At 31.8% G+C, this 22417-nt stretch overlaps 2 protein-coding genes across 2 annotated transcripts; both read right to left on the bottom strand.

Annotated features, from left to right (window-relative positions):
* Positions 1-329: 329 nt before the first annotated feature.
* On the bottom strand, positions 330-3334 carry LOC119829699 (class E basic helix-loop-helix protein 22). The gene is made up of 4 exons (XM_038352336.1): positions 2548-3334; positions 1157-1253; positions 833-972; positions 330-605 (listed from the first exon to the last, which is right to left on the bottom strand). The coding sequence occupies exons 1-4, from the start codon at positions 2745-2747 to the stop codon at positions 461-463; spliced, it is 582 nt and encodes a 193-aa protein (XP_038208264.1). The 5' UTR covers positions 2748-3334; the 3' UTR covers positions 330-460.
* A 1793-nt stretch (positions 3335-5127) lies between these two features.
* On the bottom strand, positions 5128-20321 carry LOC119831811 (ras-related and estrogen-regulated growth inhibitor-like protein). The gene is made up of 7 exons (XM_038355346.1): positions 20214-20321; positions 11364-11457; positions 10337-10393; positions 10160-10260; positions 8001-8195; positions 6579-6756; positions 5128-6422 (listed from the first exon to the last, which is right to left on the bottom strand). Exons 2-7 carry the CDS (start codon positions 11434-11436, stop codon positions 6322-6324), a joined length of 705 nt encoding a protein of 234 aa, XP_038211274.1. The 5' UTR covers positions 11437-11457; positions 20214-20321; the 3' UTR covers positions 5128-6321.
* Between the last annotated feature and the right edge of the window lie 2096 nt (positions 20322-22417).

Here is a 22417-nt window from a genome sequence, read left to right as displayed (position 1 = left end):
AATGTGATTTAATGAGGATGTATACATACAAATGTAGCAAATGCAAAATGGGATAGAAGAATCTCACTACTAAAAATATTAATTGTATAATAATGTTACACTATTTACTTCACACAGCAATTGCTGACTTTAAACTAAGGTTATCAATAGTTCGACTAAACGCCATTGATTTACTTTAAAATCTAATGTAATCAAACATTATTATTATTATATTATGTACGTGAAAATCCTTCACCACTATATGTTTTTTCCAGTTCAAAACGTGCTTCGTGGACTTGTTTTTTTAGCTTATATGTTCGTCACAGGTAATCTCTACTCTTATTTTATAACACGGCAGGAGAAATCTGACAGAATTGCTATACGTTTTTAAACTGAATAATAAAGAGCTCTATATTTGTAATTTTGTATATAACTGGTGTTTATCACCTGTCGTTTAAGGCTCTTGTTTTATTTCTGGATCTCAAGAGGGCGGTTCTGGTGGAGCGGGGGGGCCGGGTAGAGGGTTTTGTAAGAGCTTAGCTGCTGCTGGAAATCCAGTCAAATCAAACCCTGGTGGAGGCACTATCCCAGCTGCTGTTGCTGTCCCTTGCAGATATGCCACCAGTCTGAAAATTAATAGGTATAGTTCTTTGTTAATGCATCGCAACTAAGATTCATTCAGTGTACATTAAGCACAAAAGTAATAATAACAAAACAGAATAAAAAAAAATGTTGTTCAACTTTAAATTTCTAAAATAAACCTATGGTAGCTTACGCAAAGAAGCTAATTAAACATTTTTTAGTTTACGCATTAATATTAAATAATAATTTTAATACAACACAGGACACGTACCTCCGTAATTCTTCTAGAGCACTGGCCTGCATCAGAATGTAATTTTTAGCTAATAATAATGTGGCTATCTTGGACAACTTCCGCACAGATGGTGAGTGAGCGTAGGGAATAACACCGCGTAGTTCGTCCAGTGCATCGTTCTGAAAAACAATGGTATTTATTTACATTTAAAGAAACTTAAAGTCGGTAATACAACAATATATCAATGCGTATAATCTAAATGAAGATTCGTTAATTGATTATATAAATATTGTATAACAAACTTTCATCCAGCCAACATTTATGAATGTATGATAATAGTTTTGAAGAATTAAAATTACTCACTAAATCGTGCATTCTTCTGCGTTCCCTTGCATTTATATTTAAACGTACGTTTTTGCCTTGTCGCATTTTCTGTTTGGATTTACCATCGCCCAATGCTCTGAAATAATGAATGATACAATGACAATTAATATGGTAAAATTTCATATTAAACCTCTCTATTCGTATATAATAAGGATCTTATTACTTATTCATTAAAAGCAAAAAAAACATTACTATCAACTAAAACATAATATAGCATATTGAATTGATTTTGTTTCTTGATTTTATCTTCACTTAAAAGTGCTTGGTAAAAACCAAAAATAAAAGGAAACAAAAAATTTGATGTAGTTTAAATATGTACACATTTTTTGCGATATACTATACATATTTTGATGTATAATCTGTTCGTATGTGATTTCTGGCTGATTCGTCGAGGGTGCAGGGTCCTGTAGAGCGGAACAAGTGCTATAAATTGGTTTTGTGTAACAATGGATGGGTTTCTATGTCCGACGTTAACGAGAGTCGCGAAACAAGGGTGAATAATAATAAAGATTCAAGAACGAATAGAGTTCACCCTTTTTGTGGTTTCGTTGTTGGTTCAAAATTTATATAAACGTCTACAATTTTGGTGAATGTAAATAATAATCAATTTTTAGTTCACTTAAATTTATTATTAATTTTAAGAAAATGTAATGTTATTAGATAAAGTAAATAAATTAAAAGCTTGTGAGGATATAGTAAATTTTCTGTGATACATTTTTTTTAACAAAATTTCCAAGAAATGAACAATAAAACTTGTCAATATGTACAACTTATACATATATTATATTTTTATTGCATTCTCTTCTAAATATTGTTAGGTCTTTATAGATTACAATGATCATTGAAAATCATGGAAATATGAATACTCGTATATGAGGGGACGATTGGAAGAGTACGCACAGATGGTGAAATCGAAATACAACTTATGTGGGGCTCATTCAATAGTTGACTATTTAAAACTGTATTAAAAATTAACTGCTATAATTTGAAAAATAAAAACGTTTGTAATGTATTTTTTTTACAATTTAAGCAACAAAACAATAATGTGCAAATTATGTAGAAAATTTTGCATTAGCTACCGAAAAAATACTCCGGTAAAACTATTTTTGTTTTCATCCGTGAATATACATACTTTCGCTTATATATTTATAGGACTTTTGTTTTCCTCTATAAATCGCGCATGCGCGTTTTGAAAACATATGTTTTTACCCCATTTTGACGTAAACTTATACCGTTGTAACTCAAAATCTACGAGAAATAGACGAATTTCTATTCGAATAATTACATGCTAATAAGAAGAAATAAGTCCCAACCAAACTACTGGATCAAATATTCGAGTACTATCAGTAAACAGATGTAAAATTGCTTACCGTTGTCCATAGCTTGTTCCAGGTTCAGGTTGATTTTCGTCAGTCGGATAGCAGTGTTGCGGAGGCGGAGGCTGGCCTCCCTGCATGTAGAAGCCCCCCAGGCCGACAGCACCCAAAGGAGTCCTTCGGCCCGGCACCGATTGTGGTGGAGAGTGCGATTCGCCCAGCGGCACGCCATCCCAAGTCCTCCGCCCCTCCATAATTTTTAATTAACACATAACACTGTCAGAAAATAAAATAACTAGATCGGACTGGCCGGTTATAACTTTTTTGGAGTCTATGTGCGTGGACGTTTGAATTTAGAACGGGGCTGTCAGATAATGAGGCTAAGAGCGGCGAGAAGTTGGAGCGGTCCATAGATCGATCGGGCGACGCAGATGGGGCGCGCACCCCTCTGATCTCGCGGCCATTGTTCGGAGATGCGATTGTGATTTATTTGGCAGGTCACAACGCGTAGGACGCATGCCGAATTTGTTTTTAATATGTATTGGATAGTCAGTGATGAGTCTGATGTGTATATTAATTTAGATAATCAGATTTTTTTTTATTTTAGTGTTCCCTAATTATACTTGCAGAAGACATAAGAATAAGAAATATAAATACGTAAAAATATTAAAAGGAAAATATAAAAATCATTATAGAAAATCCGGGCCGGGCCTATCATTTTGATATTCATGTGATCATTTAGAAATCTATAGGTTGTGTTTCAAATGATATATTCCAATGTCATACTATACATTATCGTCAATAACCCATGAATATAATAAAAGCCAAGCAAAATTATATGCTATTGCATTACTTTCATATCTACTTTTTATCTTTTGACGTATGTATATATAGTAGGATGATGTTGAATAGCCCTTTCTACTACAATACTTTGGCTATTAAGTACAAAATATACAAATAAACGTATTTTAATGTAACTTTCCATTCACTCCCAATTTGCGCATCGAGATATACCTATAAAAAACTAACGGTTTTTATTCATAAAAATGGCTTATCGACGATTTTAAACATGCATTAGTTAAAATGCTCTATAAGCTTATTGACTATATGACGTTTGATATAATCGTTTATTCCTAATTGTTCTATAACTAAAATGTCGATACAATTTGCCTATTAAACAAATTGTTGCCAATACCAAGCAAAATTTTCCCTAATATTTTTTACTTTAGATGTCTCATAACTTTTTATAAATGAGACCGTAAATCTAAAATTTTAATTACGATAGATGTGCCAATTGCTGCTTTTTTTGTTATGTTCACAATAAAAACGTTTATGAGTAATTTATTACTGAGAAATATTTCGATATTTTATTTATTATGACTACAAGTGGGTTAAACTCACAAACATCACCGTAAATCAATATAAAGAGCTTTATCTCGAGCATTTTTACTTGTTGATGTTTCTATTGGGTTTTATGATTAGGAAAATCCAAATGTAATTTTGTCATATCTTAAAATACACGTAGTTTTTATGTATATTTTTTTCAATTATACACTGCATAACGTATTTATAAATAAATTAATAGGCTTCTATTTAAGTACCTACACATTATTGTCAGTGAATACTTAATTTAATAGAACTGATTATACTTAAAGTTAATCCTCAAAAGCAGATTTTGCAAGAAATATTTTTTTCAATTCAGACTAGTGTTTCAAACACTGTTTTTATATCCAACATTCTTTATTAGCCTTTTGACCCTCTCCTTGGCACATTGGTTAAGGCGTAAGCGTAGAACCAAGGGATCCTGGGTTTAATTCCCGGTGGGGACGCACAAAAAAAAAAATGCTCGGTCTGGCAGGACACAGAGGGCTGATCATCTACTTGTCCGTAAAGAAAATCGATCAGTGAAACAGATGTACATCATCTGCCCATACCCCACTGGGGGACACGGGACTTCACTATTCAATAAATTTAAATCCAGCTTTCAATCAAAGTTCGAACTTGAAATGAGAAGTAAAGTAAAGGGGTAAAAAATAAAAGTCAACATCTTACACAATTTCGTTTAGTAAACTTTATTTCCTTATCAATAGTTAAAAAATTATTTACATCTTAACTCAATCAGTTCCGTTTCTTCAATTCTTTACATTTACTTACATTTAGACAATTCCATGCTTTACAATATCTTTGGTTCCAATATCAACGTGTATGGATTACAATAAAAATATATTTGGTGAGATATTTGGATTGGAAGCTAGAAATAATATGGTTGTTAAGAAACATTTCATTAGTAGGTTTATAAGAAAATATATGATGCTTAAGAACCTTTTGCTATTTGCAAGCTTCTCAATTACTTCAATCTGTTACGTCATCACAAAGTTTTTCACACATTCTTTCATCTGCTTCCATTTTTAAATCCAAATGTCTTTTCACAGCCTATACCTAATGACTAGACAATGACTATATAATTTATGTAACACATAATAGTTATACATTCAGATATTCCAATTCATAATAGCATATTATTTTCTATGATATTAATTGTTCCTTTCTTTTTATTATATAATTTAAACTTGCATAACACACGAACATTGAATAATATATTGACGTTTAATATTTATATAACAATTATATAACTTTGATATATTTATGTGTACAATGACCTAGCCAATAAGTTTTTAATCGGATACAACGTATTTTTATAAATATTTATTAAATTTCCAACTAAACGATTGATTGATCAGAGAAAGTAAAATAAAGTATCAGAAAAATCAACATTTATAATTGTTAAATAGTTTTATGATATTATTTTAATAACGTTAAGTTCAATTTGTTAAAGAGTACCTAATATAATCTAAATATGACTTAAAGATTTAAAAAATATGAACCTATTAACTTTTATCGCAGCAGAACAACTGATATTAGAATGCGATGTTTATATTTATATATTGTGTAGGCCATTGTTAGATCATCTTCAATTACAAATATACTATCTAAATTTAACTAACTATGCAATTTATATCTGTATCTGTAATTGTTTATAATATTATTCTTATATCTGTATCTGTAACACATAAAATACAAATACATACAAAGATTGGTCATTAATTTGTTATACATTCTAAGTATGGGTGTATCCTTAATGCGTTGTAAACACCAAGCGGCTATCAATTGAACTATTATAATTATATGAAGATTAAAAAGTAGGACTAAGCATTATCAACATCAAGATATAAATTTTAGAGATAAAGTAGTATTACGCGTAATGTGAGAAATTAATCACTGGTGATATTTTATAATCTTTGGCACATATAGATACATAATTTGATTCAGGTAACTTTATTCGTGATGACTCAAACTATTAAAATTATTGTCAAACTCTATACATTCAAACGATATTTACAACAATTAAAAGCACAATGTGCAGTATTTCAAGCAGCATTAAAGCTTAAAAAATGCACCAACACTTGATACTCACTATAAGTCGCTTATCATCTAAATTATAGCTAGGCGGCAAGGCTTTTACGCCTGTAAAGTCTGGGAATTTTATATTTATTCTATAGACAATCTGGTACTTGAATCACGGGTTTTGCAAATTTCTTTTAATTATTTGCAAAATGTCTTAAAAAGAAAATGTTTGTTTACTCAATTATCTTAACACATTTCTAAGAAATATCAATTCATGTTCGTCCTTGATGATAACCGTCGTGAATGCAAACTCAGGTACCAGATGTAGCTGTCAGGTGTTTATTTCAGTGGATCATTGGGCTGGCTTGTGGCAGGCAAGCTGCCGGAGGGTACTCAGCTCAATCGCGCTGGCTGCGGTGTAGGTCAGGGCGCGGCGGCGGCGAGCGGCGGCCGCGACGGCGTGGGCACGCGGGGGCACGCAACCACCGACCCACGTGTAGCTTGATTGTTATTCGTTGCGCCGCCTAAAATGTTATTGTATTTATGAATAATAATACGTCCAGAAAAAATTGATTCTAAAAGTTTTCAATTTGGTTCAGTGCTCACGAAAATAAAACAATCACTTTATAGTTTAACAAATCGACAGAACACAAAAAATAAACATCTTTCTTAAATATTACCTATTAATGAGCCAAGCATCTTTGTGACGGAGAATTTTCGAGTGCGTTGTGGAGTGCGGACTTCAGACAATAGTCTATCCATACATCGGTAGAGGTCGCCGGAGTTGTCAGCCACACTCGCTTCGCTGAAGGATGCTCCAGCTGCAGCGCTCACAGCTTGCCCTTCTTTTGTTGGCACCTGCAAAAATTATAATAATTATAATTTCTGATACGAAGGTCTTGACTAATTGTGAGATTGAAACTATTATTTTCAAAGCAACAGTCAGTTACATCTGCTAGCATTAACGCATCAATATCCTCAGGTATTTATGCGTAGTTACGTATTATGTGCGTGTTTCTATCAATATTAAATACCGTATTAAATAAGGTATTTCTTAGGATGTTAAATTATGAATTCATATTACAAAGTTAACTACTCTGTATTGTATGCGTAATGTCGGTTCATTCCGAGAACCGGCGGAATGAATAAGGTTAAATCCTTTAGAGTTGCCAAGCGAGACGTTGACTCATCCAGATTCAGAATCGGATTTGCTTATAGCTTTTGTGTGGGAATAATTTCCTTCATTTTATGCGATACTTTATGATACGCGTGCTTAGATCGTGTCAGGATGACTTGCATGTGCAGTAATAGTGAACTGCAAGGGACGGATACAGATAGAGTACATGTTTTAAAAAGCGTATCGCATCAATACGATCTTTAATATTAGAATATAAGATTTGACCTCGATGTTTGTTTCTTCGAAGAAATAATATGCTCAATAAGTCAATACCAAAGTTCTCAAATAAATCTTCAACTTTTCGTTGATATGTCTTTCAAACAAAGCTGATTAAGTTGACGAATGTCAATAAGAAAGAAAGATATTTGTCAAATAAGTACCTATGAGATAGATTTGTAGGTTAACAATCTGGGTCTGATATTTTTAAATAAGAGAAATAATTTAACCACAAATTGTATGAAAAATGACAATTTATAAATGACAAAGAATTAAAGAATACTTGTTATCAACAATAAGTTTACGTGAAGAGCCTATCCTATTGTAGTTGTTCTTAACATTTTGTATTGTTAAAAAGCTGTCCGTACGACTTCGCATGTATCGTGCTTTCACAATGGCTGTATTCAAAGCTAAATAGTTAAGATGGACTATTGTTAGAAAAATCTTTGCAGGTTTCTGCAAATGTCACTTTTCAATTTATACGTTTATAATTTTATACAAACATTGCAAATACAAGTGAATTCATAATATTGTTGAATTGTAACGGAATTTAAAATAGAATATAAATTTAAAATAGCACTCATTCATAAGAAAACTACAACAACAAACAAGGGTTAAACCTTGGTAACGGTTTAATGCGTATTCAACTAAGGGATTAATACATATATTTTATTTATTTATTTTATATATAAAACTTTACTCGACTAACCTGTCTTAGATGATCCAAATCCGTTTTGTTTCCTAGAAGAGCAAGAGGCATGCCAGATGCTGTGGTGCCAGGCCCATGTGCAGGGCTGCCGTGGTGTGTAGGTTTCTTCAACAAATTTAGTACTTCAGTAGCATATTCAAAGCTACTTCTATCTGTGACTGAATATACCAGCAGACATGCATCGGCCCATTGAATCTGGAACAAAATGTAGAGGAACCTATTATTCAAAGCTGTTATTTAAACAAGGAAACAGTTAAAATAAATACGTGAAAACGAATAATTTAAATTGTAAACGAATAAGACTTATTTATGTTTATTAGATAACATAATATAATATTGCACGGTCTGTTTAGTGTATAACAATTTATATTAATCTGTGGTCTAACATTACCCAGAGAGTACAGACGAATAATGGAAAAGTATTTCTTACTTCCCTTCGAGATATGCGATGGCAGAAAATCTAATAACAGCGCCGAGAAAATAAGATACAGACGGGCAAAAAAGTACAGAGACGGGTATTTATGATTAATTAAAGTCTCGTAGCCAACATTCCAGTACAAAATTAGACAACGATATTCGAGCGCACCCACTTCACGTCGCGATGGTTTTCATTCAACATTTCTTAAATGCTTATCGCTGTCTCGGCATGTCTTACTAAATGGGTGCGTCAACAAAGGTAAATAGTAAAATTTAACAATTGAAACGAGGTTTTGATAAACAACTAATAGTAATAAAATTACATTTTAGTAAAAATTTATACACTTATTCATTTAAACTTTTTAAATCGGCTAGCTGTTCGCCCCGGCTTAACCCGTGGTACATAGATAGCCTATGTCACTCAGTTAGGTGCAGTACTAATGGTGGAAAATTTTAGAAATCGGATCATTGGTTTATGCGTGAAAACGTTACAAACATACAAAAGTTTCCTCTTTATAATATGAGTGTAGTATGTACTCGTAGGTAATAAAACTCTGTGATCATGTAAAATTACTATCCACTTAATATTAACGGATAAATAAAGCTCCAACGCCCTTGGAAGATACATGTAGTTTATCTTTTGTTCAATATCGATTGAAAGCCTAGCCGTCATAAGTGTTCGTGTCTATCACTATTCACTACCTTGATGTTTCATATTTCGCCCGCCTACATGTAACAAAAAGCTTAATATCGATTGTTGCTATAGCCTTGTGTGTAGCGATTGTATTCAATATACTATATATTTGTTAATACATTTTAAAACGTTTTCACTAAAACTTTCCACGTCAGCACTGCATATGTCGCTCACTTCAATAAAGTTCAAGAACTGAAAGTCTTAAATTGTTTTGTACGTCAACACAGACATTTGGCAGTCGAGGTGAGGTACAATTAATAATGTAGCAGTGTAAACAGTCTGACTCATATTCTACGGGTCACTGGAGCGACTAGAGCCACATCTTATGCTTCTCGTATTATATTCGCGACGATTAACCCATTTACCAGCACATTAAACCATTTCAGACACTCGCAATATTTGTTTGCGGAAGGGTCAATTGATTTTGTTTTAATGTTATCCAGATGTGTCTTGACAGCGAAAGAGAATTCGAACAGTAACACCCAAATAGATTTTTAACTCTAAGCAATAAATTAAGAAGTGTATTGGCTAGACTGTATTATTTTTGGATTGACCAGGCATGAACACTTTCTTTATAGCAGTGTAGATCAGAATTTGTATTAACATTACTCATGTATAGGCTGTGTGGTATATTAGAGTAACAACTAGACCTATTAATGATCATCTGATCAAATTTAAAATGTCTAGCAGACATTTAAAGACATTGTAAAATAAAGGGCGGATGTAAAAGAGTAGCTATTATCGTGAAGGGTAACGCCGGCGCTAACGATACTATAAAAAAATAACCTCGAAAATTGTTTTTATTTTTAAATAAATCTCTAACATCCTTAATCTTTCAGTGATTTATTAACAGATCTGTTTAGAGAAACAAAGGTCATTCGGAGAGTTCATTCTGATCGTGAAGGTGAGTAATATTGAGTTGTAAATAAGATTTCGAAACGAACTGCATTAACCTACATGCTTGAACTACTCGGAGAAACTTGAATTCAATAATATGAAATATGAAAAATTATAGCGTACTGCTGCATGATTGGCGATATGATTTTACCTGTTCAGTGGGAATCTTGTCAGGGTTGGATCCGGAAACATCGATAACTTCTAACTCAATCGGTGTGCCATTTATGGGTACAGTTTGTCTATAGAGTAGATCTGAAAAATAAAAATTACCAGTTATTCGTAGTTATGCTTCAGAAATATTAAATATAGTTCCTGATAAATACCGTACCTGTGTTTGAGTGATATTCCCCAATATATCTTCGAGTAAGATACCTAACGATGAGAGCTGCAAGAAAACAGGAAAATTATTAATACATTAGATTAAAGTCGTTGGCAATGCGAAAGCTACTAGGGAAATTTTATGAAAAACATTGTAGGTAACCTTCATCTAGGTGACCGAGTTTCTAAGACTTTTAGAGTGGCTTTTGTGGGCATCCAAATGGATAAGTGATAGTGAATTGTTATCTAAGAAAATAAAGTATTCATGCGGATTACATCACACAGTAATAGGTCACTGAAATTACGACTGAGTTTATGTAATATTTCACTGAAAATTTATAGCCCAAGGCCTAATTCCTGTTATATAACACGAACATATTTGATTTTTTTTTAATGGCAATTACTCCTATATTAATACTATTATTATGAATATTAATATTTAAGAATTTTCGCAAAAGTTTTGTAGCTAAAATGGGATAAAGATAACAAAGAGTTCTGAAACTTTTCAAAAATTTTATTTTAACGTTTTATTAATAAAATTAGAGAAGCCACTTGAGCAGATTTTGTTATTTTTATTATACTATAAGTTTCGAATTACATCAAAAAAAGTAGGTTAAGTATTTTCAGATTGTAGAACCTGAATGATACGTTCTTTCAAAAATTTAGGTTAGAACAAGATTTCTTTTTTATTATTACAGTTATCAAGCGTTATGATTTTGTGTCATTTTAGTGTGCCATATAAATATTTTTACAAGATTAAATTTGTAAGATATTTTTGAGATGCGCTTTTTCTAGTCTCTGAGTCTCTCAGTATTGTTTTATTTTGCAAGATTAAAATGTTTGTGGTAACATTTACACATAAAGGACGGTCACCAGGTTAATGCACGGATTTGCATTCACATTTATTATCCAAAAAGCTCTTATAAATTTCGTTTAATTTTTATCAAGCCTTCGTTGTTCAAGAGTTCAATTGTTCATCCTATACTTTATATTATTTATCCCTAAAATGAACCGACGTCATTTTTAGCAAGACTTACCTGATTTGCCAACTCTCGAGCTTCCTATGACAGCGATGCGAACGCGCGAAGGGCTTGCTCGCTCGTCCCTCATGGCTTGAAATATATTACGCAGCTGAAACAAAGCAAACTGCTGTTTAGTTATATAAAACAATATTTTGTCTCATTATAAAATTATATTTTGTACTGCCGTCAATTTTTGTATTGTTTTCCTGCTTTCTACTACATATATCTTCAAAGCCTAGGTAAATACACTTTCAATAATTTCAAGGTATATATAATAAATTAGCAATATAAATTACTAAATTCTTTACAAGCCTGCTTTCCTGTTCACTTTGATGCGGCCATAAAAATTCCGCTTCTTTTACTAGTCTTATTTTCATAACATCACAATTTTAATTATTATCTTGAATACGGTCCAAGTATCGCAGTTTCTTGCCTGGGAGTGGCATATTCCTTTCATTCATCAGCCGCAACCCGAGCACGACGGTTTTATACCTACACACGACTCATAAGTACGTCAGAGGATTACTTTTTTAAAATTAGACGGTTTTTATACGCACACTTCCGTCGGTCAAAACAAAAACAAAACGAAAACTCTATTTACGTAAAGCCACTGCATAAATCTTATTCATAGGTAGTGCATTAGCATAACTAATATTCTTGGAAAATTTTTATAGCAATGAATTTGTGAATATTACCCTAAGTTATATCGATTACTACTACAATAGTGAATCATGTTTAATATCTTTATGTTATCCTAATAAAACTAAGATAAATATACAATTTCGTCATCGTATATTATCTCATATAAAATATATTTAAAGCTGTAAATCAGTAATACGTACGTGTGAAAATACAACGCTTTGATTTATCACAAAATTTTACAATAATAACGTTACACAAGTAAAGAGCCATGTCCACTATTTTTAGAAAGATTTTGAAGATTCGCGTCAGCATTCCCCGCTTGCCTAGTTGAATAACCCTAGAGAGATGTGTTTGACAGATGCAAACATACTATAACCTTACTTTGTAACCTTAACTTCTCTCGTCCGTCCCCAGGGTTACACAAATTATGAATGATACGAAATGCGGGAATAAGTATTGTTTAAATACTTTTCAAATTTAAAATAGATTTACATTCCTTCACCTATAAATATCTTGGTATTCTAATGTTGATGAAAGCTGAGTAAAATGGGCAGAAATGCAATTAATAATAATTGCTTCGAAATTACGAATTGTTAAGCAAAATAGATCCTGAACCTTTTTACGAGTACTTTATTTCTTATATTTATTTAAACATTTAAGTGTAGCTAAATATATGTAAATGTATATGCGTGTTAAACAATCGGAAGTTATTACGTGTGAAAATGTTGGCTTGACACTAAACCGCAATTTTTCGTGGACGTCGCGACACCAGCCGCAGATTTTATTTATGTTTGGCGCCAAATAATAATAGTCCTGTCGCTGAAAAAACCTGAGTGTTGCCAAAAACTTTTGCCGTGAGTGTGACGCAGCATACGTTTTTGTAAAACAAAATGCTTTTTTAGCCTACTGCGCATTGTGTTTGAGTAATAAACTATGTATTATTTCAATAGATTTATATGCACCTTGGACTTGTTGGAAAAGAAACAAAATTGCGCACAATGTGAACCTCATATGACAAAGCACAATTTTGATAACTATTCATTTATTGACAAAATATCATACACGTCATAATTGTGTAAAAAATGGCTTAAACTCATAAAAAATAACACAATCTAAGATAAGCATAAAAATGAACTATTACAAACTTTAGAGGTCATGAATGTGAGTAGATAAAATAGATAATAGGGAATCCGAATAATCGTCTTTGGTTAATGGAAGTTACATCAGCATAGTGCCAAACGAGAGTAGCGTGGGTGAACTGCTTTGGAACAGACTAAACGGGTGGGACGGGATGCACAAACATTGAACTTCAAAATGTTACTGACGTGTGCGGTAGGCACCGTTAAATCATAAACAAACGTCTTTTCTACGTAAGCACGAGCTAAATTAGTGAACCGCGATATACATTTACCGAAATCTAGTGTACATACCGCATTCAATAATTAGATTCTATAAAATTGTCTACGATAAAAATTGATTCCGAATTAATGCTAAAAAAAGCTCCCTGAGAGTACGTTTTATTTTTTTTAGTACATAAACATGTATTGAAATTACACTAATGGTTGCACTACACTACACATTCTGTTTAATTAACTAATGAAGTGTTTTATTACAAAACCTAATATTTTATCGATTCCATCAAGACGACTTGAATATTCGAAGGTCAAGACCTCAGTAACAAATCCCTCCGTAGATTTTCTCCCATGTCCTCAAGGATATATTCCAAGGTCTTGGAATATTATGGAATCGACACTGGCAGTGATTGGAGGACGCAGTCGCCTTGAGAATTGATTGTTCCATAGAATAAACATTTGAGATTCATTCTTGTTTTATGATTTGAAAGATTTAAAGGGTACTTGAAAATTTATAACGGACATTTCTGTTATACATTAAGCGGCTTATTTAACACCCTAGGCTGTTTATTATGATTAATATAGAAATAGCCTTACGCCTTTGCACATGTTCATGGGCGGTGGTATTGCTCACCACCAGGTGACAAACTAGCTTCTTTGCCGACTATGACATAAAAAACAATCATTTTTTATAGTCTGTTATATCCTTTCACAGAAAACTTACAACACTTTATTGAAAGAAGAACATTACGAAATTTTTTCTTTTAAAAAGTTACTAATAAATTAATAAAGCACTTTTTGAGCTGTAATTAGACGTCACTCAAAAATTATCTGCCTAAAGTAAATGACCCCTAGTTTACTTCATCGAGCTTATTGAACTCTGAATGCAGTCATATATTTTTAGTTTGTTTGCAATTCGTTTATAAAAGGATTTGGAAGCTATAGTTGTGTTGATGCAGGATCACCAAGTAAATTCTACGTATACTACCTATAAATTATAGAAATACATAACAAAAAATTTGTAGTTGTTGTAATTTTTGTTTCTGTCAGATGAGTTTTATGCTTCGTGTGGATAAAATGATTAATGTATTATGTAAGCTCACTAAACAGCGATTAAAATCCTTGATCTAATAATGTAATTTTAATTGTTCTTGACCTATTATTTTCGGGTAAACGTAAATAGCAAGGTGCGCTTTGTAATAGTTTACAAAACTTTTGTAAACATATTGCACAATAGAAGTTTCCATTTTGAAATATATTTGTTTATGGTTGCAGTTACTTGGTCAAATGTATTATTGGAAATTATGCAATTCATTATGGAAGTATTTCTTATAGAAACAGTGGTTTTTTTGCAAATCAAAAAAATTGTAAATGTCTTATCAGTTAAATGGAAGATTTACTTTATAAATATGCTTTTGTATTGGCTGAAAAAGCTTGAGACTATTATAAAAAAATGGCCATTCATAAACAGCTTTCAGTGATTTCTAAAATAATTATTTTAGTTTTACCTTTTGTATAGTTGCCATTAGATGATAGTATCAAATAAACCCAATATGTGAACATAGGTATACATTTTTAAAGATCTAATTTATTTGTGTATGTATAAGTATATTCCAGACTTTACACTGTGGTAAGAAAGGATCTAATAATATCTTCGTATTTTACTACTGATTTTACTTGTCCTTCACCTATAAACCAAGATAATAAACCTATTTCTCTAGATCAATGTATAATTTGTAATATTTTGTCGTCAAATGTTGACATATAAACATCTGCCATAGTTTACTTCAATGGTTTGCGAATCGTTTAATCTTACTTTTGATTGATATGTGCAAAAACATTTCGTACCTTCAAAGGTTTAGGATAAATATAGGATAAGAAATGATTTATTTAAAAAAGTATTCATCAAAACCTTTGATTTCAATTTCTTACACTAAATCAATTGAAAAAGTTTTGCAGGTTTTGTTGCTTAGAGTGGCCATGTAATTCGATGATCTTAATTATATATGCCCTGCCAATAATACCAAAAGTTTTCGGCGAGACTGCTACGATTAAAAGTTAATGAACTGTCAAGTACGGTAGAGCAGGTGCCGGCTTGATAACATGACTATCGATAATTGATTGGAAAACTCCGTTCATTGCGGCTCTGAATTAATCTGTTGGTTTATTTTTCCAGAGCGCTATTTTTATTGGCGAATTTCATAACTACTGAGATAAACAACCTATATTATTGCAATACAAAATGATCAAGAAATTTCAACGGCTATATTTTAATGACCAAGTTTAGTTCCTTAATCGAGATGACTATGATATGATATATTTCAAAATTAATTAATAGTAAGTAGATAGAAGTTTGTTTCATTACTTAGAAGTTAGTGAAATATCTAACCATGTTTTCTTTCAGTAGAATAGTATTAAGCTTGTTAATAATATTGTAGTATGTTTATAATTGAAATAAAGAGTGTAAACATGTTGCACTCTTTGTATCGCCGAAATAATCTCTAAGCGCGAGCAACAGTAAACATGGTTTTCATCAGATCATTTGCTAGCGGAAATTGAATTTTGTGGATTCTTGATGGATGAAAATTACAAATAGCTGACGTATTTAAGCGGGAGCTTATTTATTTCACAAGAAAAGAAAACGCACCGGCTGATCTATGACCACAGTAACTACCGCTCTACTTTGATAGAAAAAAATTGGAAACTATATTGCTCTGTCTTAGAAATACTACATAAAGTATTTGTTATATTGTATTATTTATTGTAAGGTGGTAACTTGAGTGAAAATTTAAGACTATTCAAAATATTTTATTTCAAAGTATTACAGTACTCTCAAAACTCTTTGAAACAATACCCTCACGGAACGTAATAACTCATAAAGGCAGATGACTCATGCTATATATACTTTTAACCTATTTGAACTAGAGCTCACGAAAACTTAGTATAATACAATTTTTATCCTCTTGACCGCATCCAACGTCGAGCAGCTCGAATTCTCAATAACCGTAGGCCTTCCGATAGGCTTGATCCTGTATCTTTACGAAGAGACGTTGCGTCTCTTTGTAGACTCTATACAAAATAAGTCTACTATGGGGAGGAATTCTTTCATTTATTACCAGCCGTACAGTTCCCACATTGGACCAAACATCGTAATAATCATTACCATCCACATTATCTGCACGCTAATACGTTTGACTATCAACTTCCTTCCGTATGCCCGTCCGGTGAAGCTTTGGAACGATCTAGCGTTGTTCCGGAACATTAAGGACATTAGGGCCTTCAAATGGGCGTATTAGTTTTTAAGAGGTTGGCAATGCACCTGTAATAACACCAGTGTTACTAGTGTTTATGTTTACCACATCACGTGACATTCCTGCCCTTTTGCTTTCTCTTTAATAAGTTTACTTTTGACCGCTTCTACTCGAATCATGAATCAGTCTAAAGAAATTTCTGAATAAGACTGTAGAATTATAGACAGAAAGACGGTTTTTTAATCGTAGATATAATCCATTAGGATTTGTATATTTCATGTCACGTTAAGGAAGCTACACATATATAAACATTTCAATGCGAGATATTAAAGCAATAAATGTACAGCCGAGACGTAGCTTGTTATACCTATAGGCTATATGGAACACTTCCGATGGATCGGTAATAAATCTAGTTAGCGATCGTAATACTCGCAAATGGCTCGCTCCGGGTGTACGTGTGCGCTTTTATGCTGCCGGGGGCGTTTAGAGTTCCTGAGCCATCAAGTGATTGTTTGCATACTGGAACTGCGTACTGAACTGAACTCCTAAATGTTCATCCGGTTGTAAGCTTTAGATTAGCGATAGATCCATTAATCATCCATAGCAATAAAATCTTGATAAACTGAAAATTATGAGATAAGCCAAAGCTGTGATCTATTGCGGTAAGCTCTACCATAAAAACGCATCAAATTCAAATCAAGTAAAAATATACGATATGCACATTACATAGGACATAAAATAGTATAGTACATAGTATCTTTGAGTTTGAAAAGTTCTGCACTACAAGTTCACCAAGCGTACAACCCAGTGAAGAATCAGATTGAGTGGGACGCAACTAATACGGTAATCTGTCGTAGGATGACCATTTTAAACTTTTTATTTAATAGTCTTTGTATTGTGAAGGCCCGTGCCCTCTTGTGTGGTATGGGACATGCATTATCATCGGTTCTATTTACCTTTCTTTACGGAAAAATCGTCGATTTACCTTTTGTGTTCTGACGGTTCAAACAGTATTTTTCTTCGACCCAAATAGGAATCGAAACCACGTAAACCACTGTTCCAAGGAGGCGGTCATATTATTGATATAATACATTAAGCACGAGAAAAATAATTTAAACAAATACTATACAAATTGTTATTCGAAATATATATTATTTATGTTCATTGTTTAATGTTTTACTCAAAACTGTTAACAGGATGTAGATGTCGAAAAAAAAATGTAGTTTACACTTTGAGTCCAACTTAATATCAATTATCATTATAATTTATACCAAACAAAAATATTACACTTAACTACCAATGTGGATATAGAATAACGAAATCGTATGTAACTAAATTATATAATATATCTACTGCTCTCATCGTATTAAATTACGTTAGACAATGAGGTGCTTTAGCGGTCAAGCATCTACCCATTCGAGTAAAGAGAAAAGTCTTAATACGTGTGATGTTTCATAGCTTTCTTTTTCTTTTATTGCTAAAGGCAATAATCTGAGAAAATAACTGAATTTTTCTACAAAAAACAATCGCACTAAAATTCAGTTAGATAAATATTGCAATTTAAATAATTTTTAGCTTATACCTCTTAATCTTGAGATGTTTCGCTGGTCTGTCTGAATTATACGTACGTGTGAAATAAAACTATATTTACCTACTATAATATAAACAAGCTCCATTCAAAGGATTTGAGCGAAGTGTTTAATAAGCTCTGAAAGGAAGACAGATTTCAACAATTTGGTTTACGTGGGAGCTGATTATTATCATTGGATTAAACATCGCTCACGTTTTCCCTTCTTGAAACTTATGAATTAATAATATGCATGGCATTCATTAACATCCCTTAAATAAATATTAAAAATAATGTAAAAAGTGTTAAAAATAATATTTTACTTGGTTGTTTTTTTGTAAAAAAACGTATAATACTTTTTTTAGTTGTACTTATTACATACATTATTATGACATTATATTTTATGAGACACTTATAGATCTTTTCTTCTTCCACTAATTTTTATTTAATACAAAACCTTCAAGGTACCAACTTCATTATTTGATATCATGTTAATTTCTGTGAGGTTTAACGTATTCTATTCTATTTCAGTTCAATTGTTTTGAATGCTTAAATTGAATTTTAGGTGATTGTAATGTAACCAATGAATGCTTAATTTAGAAAGTTCTTATTCACTGAAACGTTCTCATTTTCAGAGTCAGGCTATAAGCCAATCTGTATTTGGAGATCACATTATTAGTAAAGGTTAAAGTTTGAAATCCAATCCAATTTTATTTTATAAGAACATTTAAATATGGATGTGAAATGAATAGTTTAAATAGCTTAGAGGATAACTTTGCCTACGATTAATTAAACTATATCCAGGCACGCAAATGAAGTTCCCTTCCGGTGCTCAGCCTCGCTACATTTAATGAACTTTAAACACGGTAACCTAGTATAAAACTAATTAGTTCCTATATTAGCTTGGATCCAAATAAAAGTGGTTTAGATAAATTTAGATTGCACGGTTCCATTTTAATAGAAATTTCTGCACGTAATATATTGGCATATTGTTGATGTTTTTTGAAACAATGGAAGTGTATAACGTTTGTACAATTAGCCTAATTTGAAATCTGAAACCTATGAAATGTAAATATGGCATAATTACGAACATAACATGGACCTAAATATTATACGAGTGTGATGTACCGTATTATTATTATTTAAGAGGGTTTAACCTCAAAAACCCTGGTAGCATTATTTACCTTAAAAGAAAATTATAATTACTTTATTCCGCGAAAATGCTCATTTTAGTGGGCAAAATTTTGGGCTCCGGTAAATTTCAATGTTATGTAATGCTGGAAAATTACTCCCGTCTGTTAATTTGTTACGAGAACGTCAGCGTATATTTGGACAGAATTTTCCACCACATACGGAATACGATTTGCCTTACAGATGTCCAAGTTCATGATTCGTTTATATAACGAATAAATAAATATCGCTTTGTTAATATCCCCAACGAGATTATGCAATTCATTGAGCGGTTCTGTCCACGTTGTGATCGAAAATGCATTTCATCTAGTCAATGTATACGAATTCAATTTTATGTTATGCATGATATAATGAAATATTTTTCTATATTTTGTATATTAAAATGTAACAAAATATTTGCAGCTGGTAGCTATTATTAAGACTACTGATCTAAATACTAAGTTTGTTTGTATATTACGTATATTACCTACATTAGAGTAAAAACTATTGAACAAAGTTACAATAATAGACGTTCTGTTTTAGACAAGCATTGTTTATGCTACTCGTTCAGCTCGGGTGAGTCGCCGATCTATGTTGAGATAATAAATTACACATTTTGCATTTTTCATACAGTTCTTTTATATTAAAATTTGAAATCTTAGAATAATTTGTGTATATAATTATTGCTTATTAATTAAAAATAACGATAAATAATTGATTTAACAGCTAGTATTTGGTGACATATTTTGTTTATTTCAAATATAAATAATAAGGTACAGTATTTTTTCATTATTCAAGTGCAAATTCATTTAAGTTTATATAATTTAGCCAATAAGAGCTGTTAGATCAGTATTTACATAATATTTTAGTGAATGAAACTCACCTGTATAGTGTAAAATTTATGTGACTGTAACGTAAATAGCCTCAAAACGCACAAACAAATGAACAGCTTCAGCACAACACACGTATAGTTTGAATTAGCACTTAATATTGTTTATAAGCAACAAGTCTTGATGCAATAAGGGAATTGATAGAGCCGTAGAAAACACACGCGCCTCAGCCTCGAATGTTTCGGAACGACTGGGCGGCGCGCAGACGTGCATCCCTATATATACACGTACCGTAGCTTGTTTCAGTCGCTTTCAAGCGATTTTCATACACAAAAATATCAGTGGAATCCGGAGCCTAATTTTCTCTGTCACTACCTTCTCCGACACAATGGGAGCGTTGATCTCTGATTTGCATGCATCGTGAGACAACTGACCAGATTCTTTCAATCTGACTGTTGGATGGCCGACTTTTTCATGATCCACGCTCGCTTATAACGCCTTGTATGGCATGTTTCATCTTAAATTAGGGCTTTGGTGTAAAAGCTTACGTTGTTCTAAAAAGTGCTAATGTGGTAAATAAACTATTTTATTTTTTTCTTGAAGCTTATTTCACGTGTTTTCGAATATATGGGTGACAATCATGTCTGTTAACTACTATTTTTTTTATAAAAATAATGCAATAAGGCATTATTGTTATCAATATTGAAAAATTATTGCAATGAATATTATATAATATTGCCTATTACTTACATTAACATTAATGTTTGTAAGTGTTTTAACCAATTCATTTAGAACAAAGTCATATTTACGGAAATCGAATAAATAAAAACGAAACCTTCAGTGTGTACCTATTCAAAGAAACTGGTTTGACAGAAATAAGAAGTCATTGACCTATTGGTTATATAAATTATATTTCTCTCATAATTAATATAATGTAGCTTATAAAAAGCAAATAGAAATTCAATAGAAAATCATAAGAACTAGAAGAATATAACAGTTTGGTAAACTATAATTTATTTACAGTATAAATTTCGGCATCCTACACGTGAGAATTTGAGAGAAACTGTCATGTGATGTTTTACATTAATCAAGTTGTATGAATATACTTCATAATACCACAAAATAAATATTAGTATACTATTTACATAATTGTAGCTCTATATAGGCAGTCATCCCATGTATGGTAAACTTGACGATAAGTGGTATTTACTAGATTTTCTTAACGCGGTAAATTAAGCCTTCGTGTAGGTGCTACGTACAAAATAATTCCATTCATGATTTAAATACCTACCACAAATCAGAGAAAGATTTTACTGTTTTTATGAGGAATATGAATAAAGTAATGGAAATTATGCAAGTTATACTTGCATAATTATATATATAAATTTTATTTATTTTCATCTAATATTAAAATCAATCGCCATATGTGTTGCTAAGCTAATATTGTAGTAAATCTCGAGAACAATTCGAAATTCGGCAATTAACCCTTAACCCTACCACGGGTTAAGCCGGGGCGGTGTGCTATAATTTAATTAATCTATCTTAAAAAAAGGTTCATTCTACTGACGTCCTGGGGTGGGACTTCAGTTTCTAAAATGGGACCTAGTGCCAACAATATCCTATCAAACACAAAAAGAATATTTTGAATCGGTTGAAAACCCAATCGAGTAACAAAGCTAAAAAAAATAGTTGAATTGAAAACCTAATTGGTTTTTAAGGGTATATTATTAATATAAAAAAAAGTCACGTCACGTCTTTGTCATTTAAGTTATATAAAACACTTTATTAAAAAATCATATTTTAGTCATACCAAGAAGTTACTTTCATTGTCTTATTTTCAAAGAAGTTAGGATTAAAAATGTGCATGATGTAAGTATATAGATTATAAGTAAGTAAAATAAGTATTAAGCTTACTGTATTTCTGGGATTCACTCAATATTAAAAGAGTGTCGTCCAGCCATTGACATTAATCATTTATATTATTTTATGTTTTCAAAGAACAGCCAATGCTCTCTCATTGAATTATTATCATGAAATAATAAAAGAAAAGAGTTTTTGTATTTTTTTCATAAAATAGCCAATTCCACACGCTCAAAACGTGCCCAATCTGAGCAATAATGTGTTTTAATTAAACTGTCTATGTATTAGTCTGATATATGTCTTATTTGTAAAATAATTATTAATTAAAACCTCAGCTACATGTTCGGGTCTTAAAAATAATAACAATAACATATTATTTATTGTTGTTACATTGCAG

This window comes from Zerene cesonia, chromosome 1, assembly GCF_012273895.1.
Source record: "Zerene cesonia ecotype Mississippi chromosome 1, Zerene_cesonia_1.1, whole genome shotgun sequence".
NCBI lineage: Eukaryota > Metazoa > Arthropoda > Insecta > Lepidoptera > Pieridae > Zerene > Zerene cesonia.
Note: the sequence above shows the minus strand (reverse complement) of the source record. Positions and strands in the feature narration are given on the sequence as shown.

Excerpts from the sequence above, each read along its gene's own strand:
- LOC119829699 (XM_038352336.1), bottom strand. The coding sequence starts at position 2,747 with ATGGAGGGGCGGAGGACTTGGGATGGCGTGCCGCTGGGCGAATCGCAC. Across the intron at positions 1,254-2,547 it reads GGAACAAGCTATGGACAACG|AGCATTGGGCGATGGTAAAT; the intron begins GTAAGCAATTTT and ends TCATTATTTCAG. Across the intron at positions 973-1,156 it reads GCAGAAGAATGCACGATTTA|AACGATGCACTGGACGAACT; the intron begins GTGAGTAATTTT and ends ATTGTTTTTCAG.
- LOC119831811 (XM_038355346.1), bottom strand. The coding sequence starts at position 11,436 with ATGAGGGACGAGCGAGCAAGCCCTTCGCGCGTTCGCATCGCTGTCATA. Across the intron at positions 8,196-10,159 it reads ACAAGATTCCCACTGAACAG|ATTCAATGGGCCGATGCATG; the intron begins GTAAAATCATAT and ends ATTTTGTTCCAG. Across the intron at positions 6,423-6,578 it reads GATGCTTGGCTCATTAATAG|GCGGCGCAACGAATAACAAT; the intron begins GTAATATTTAAG and ends ATAACATTTTAG.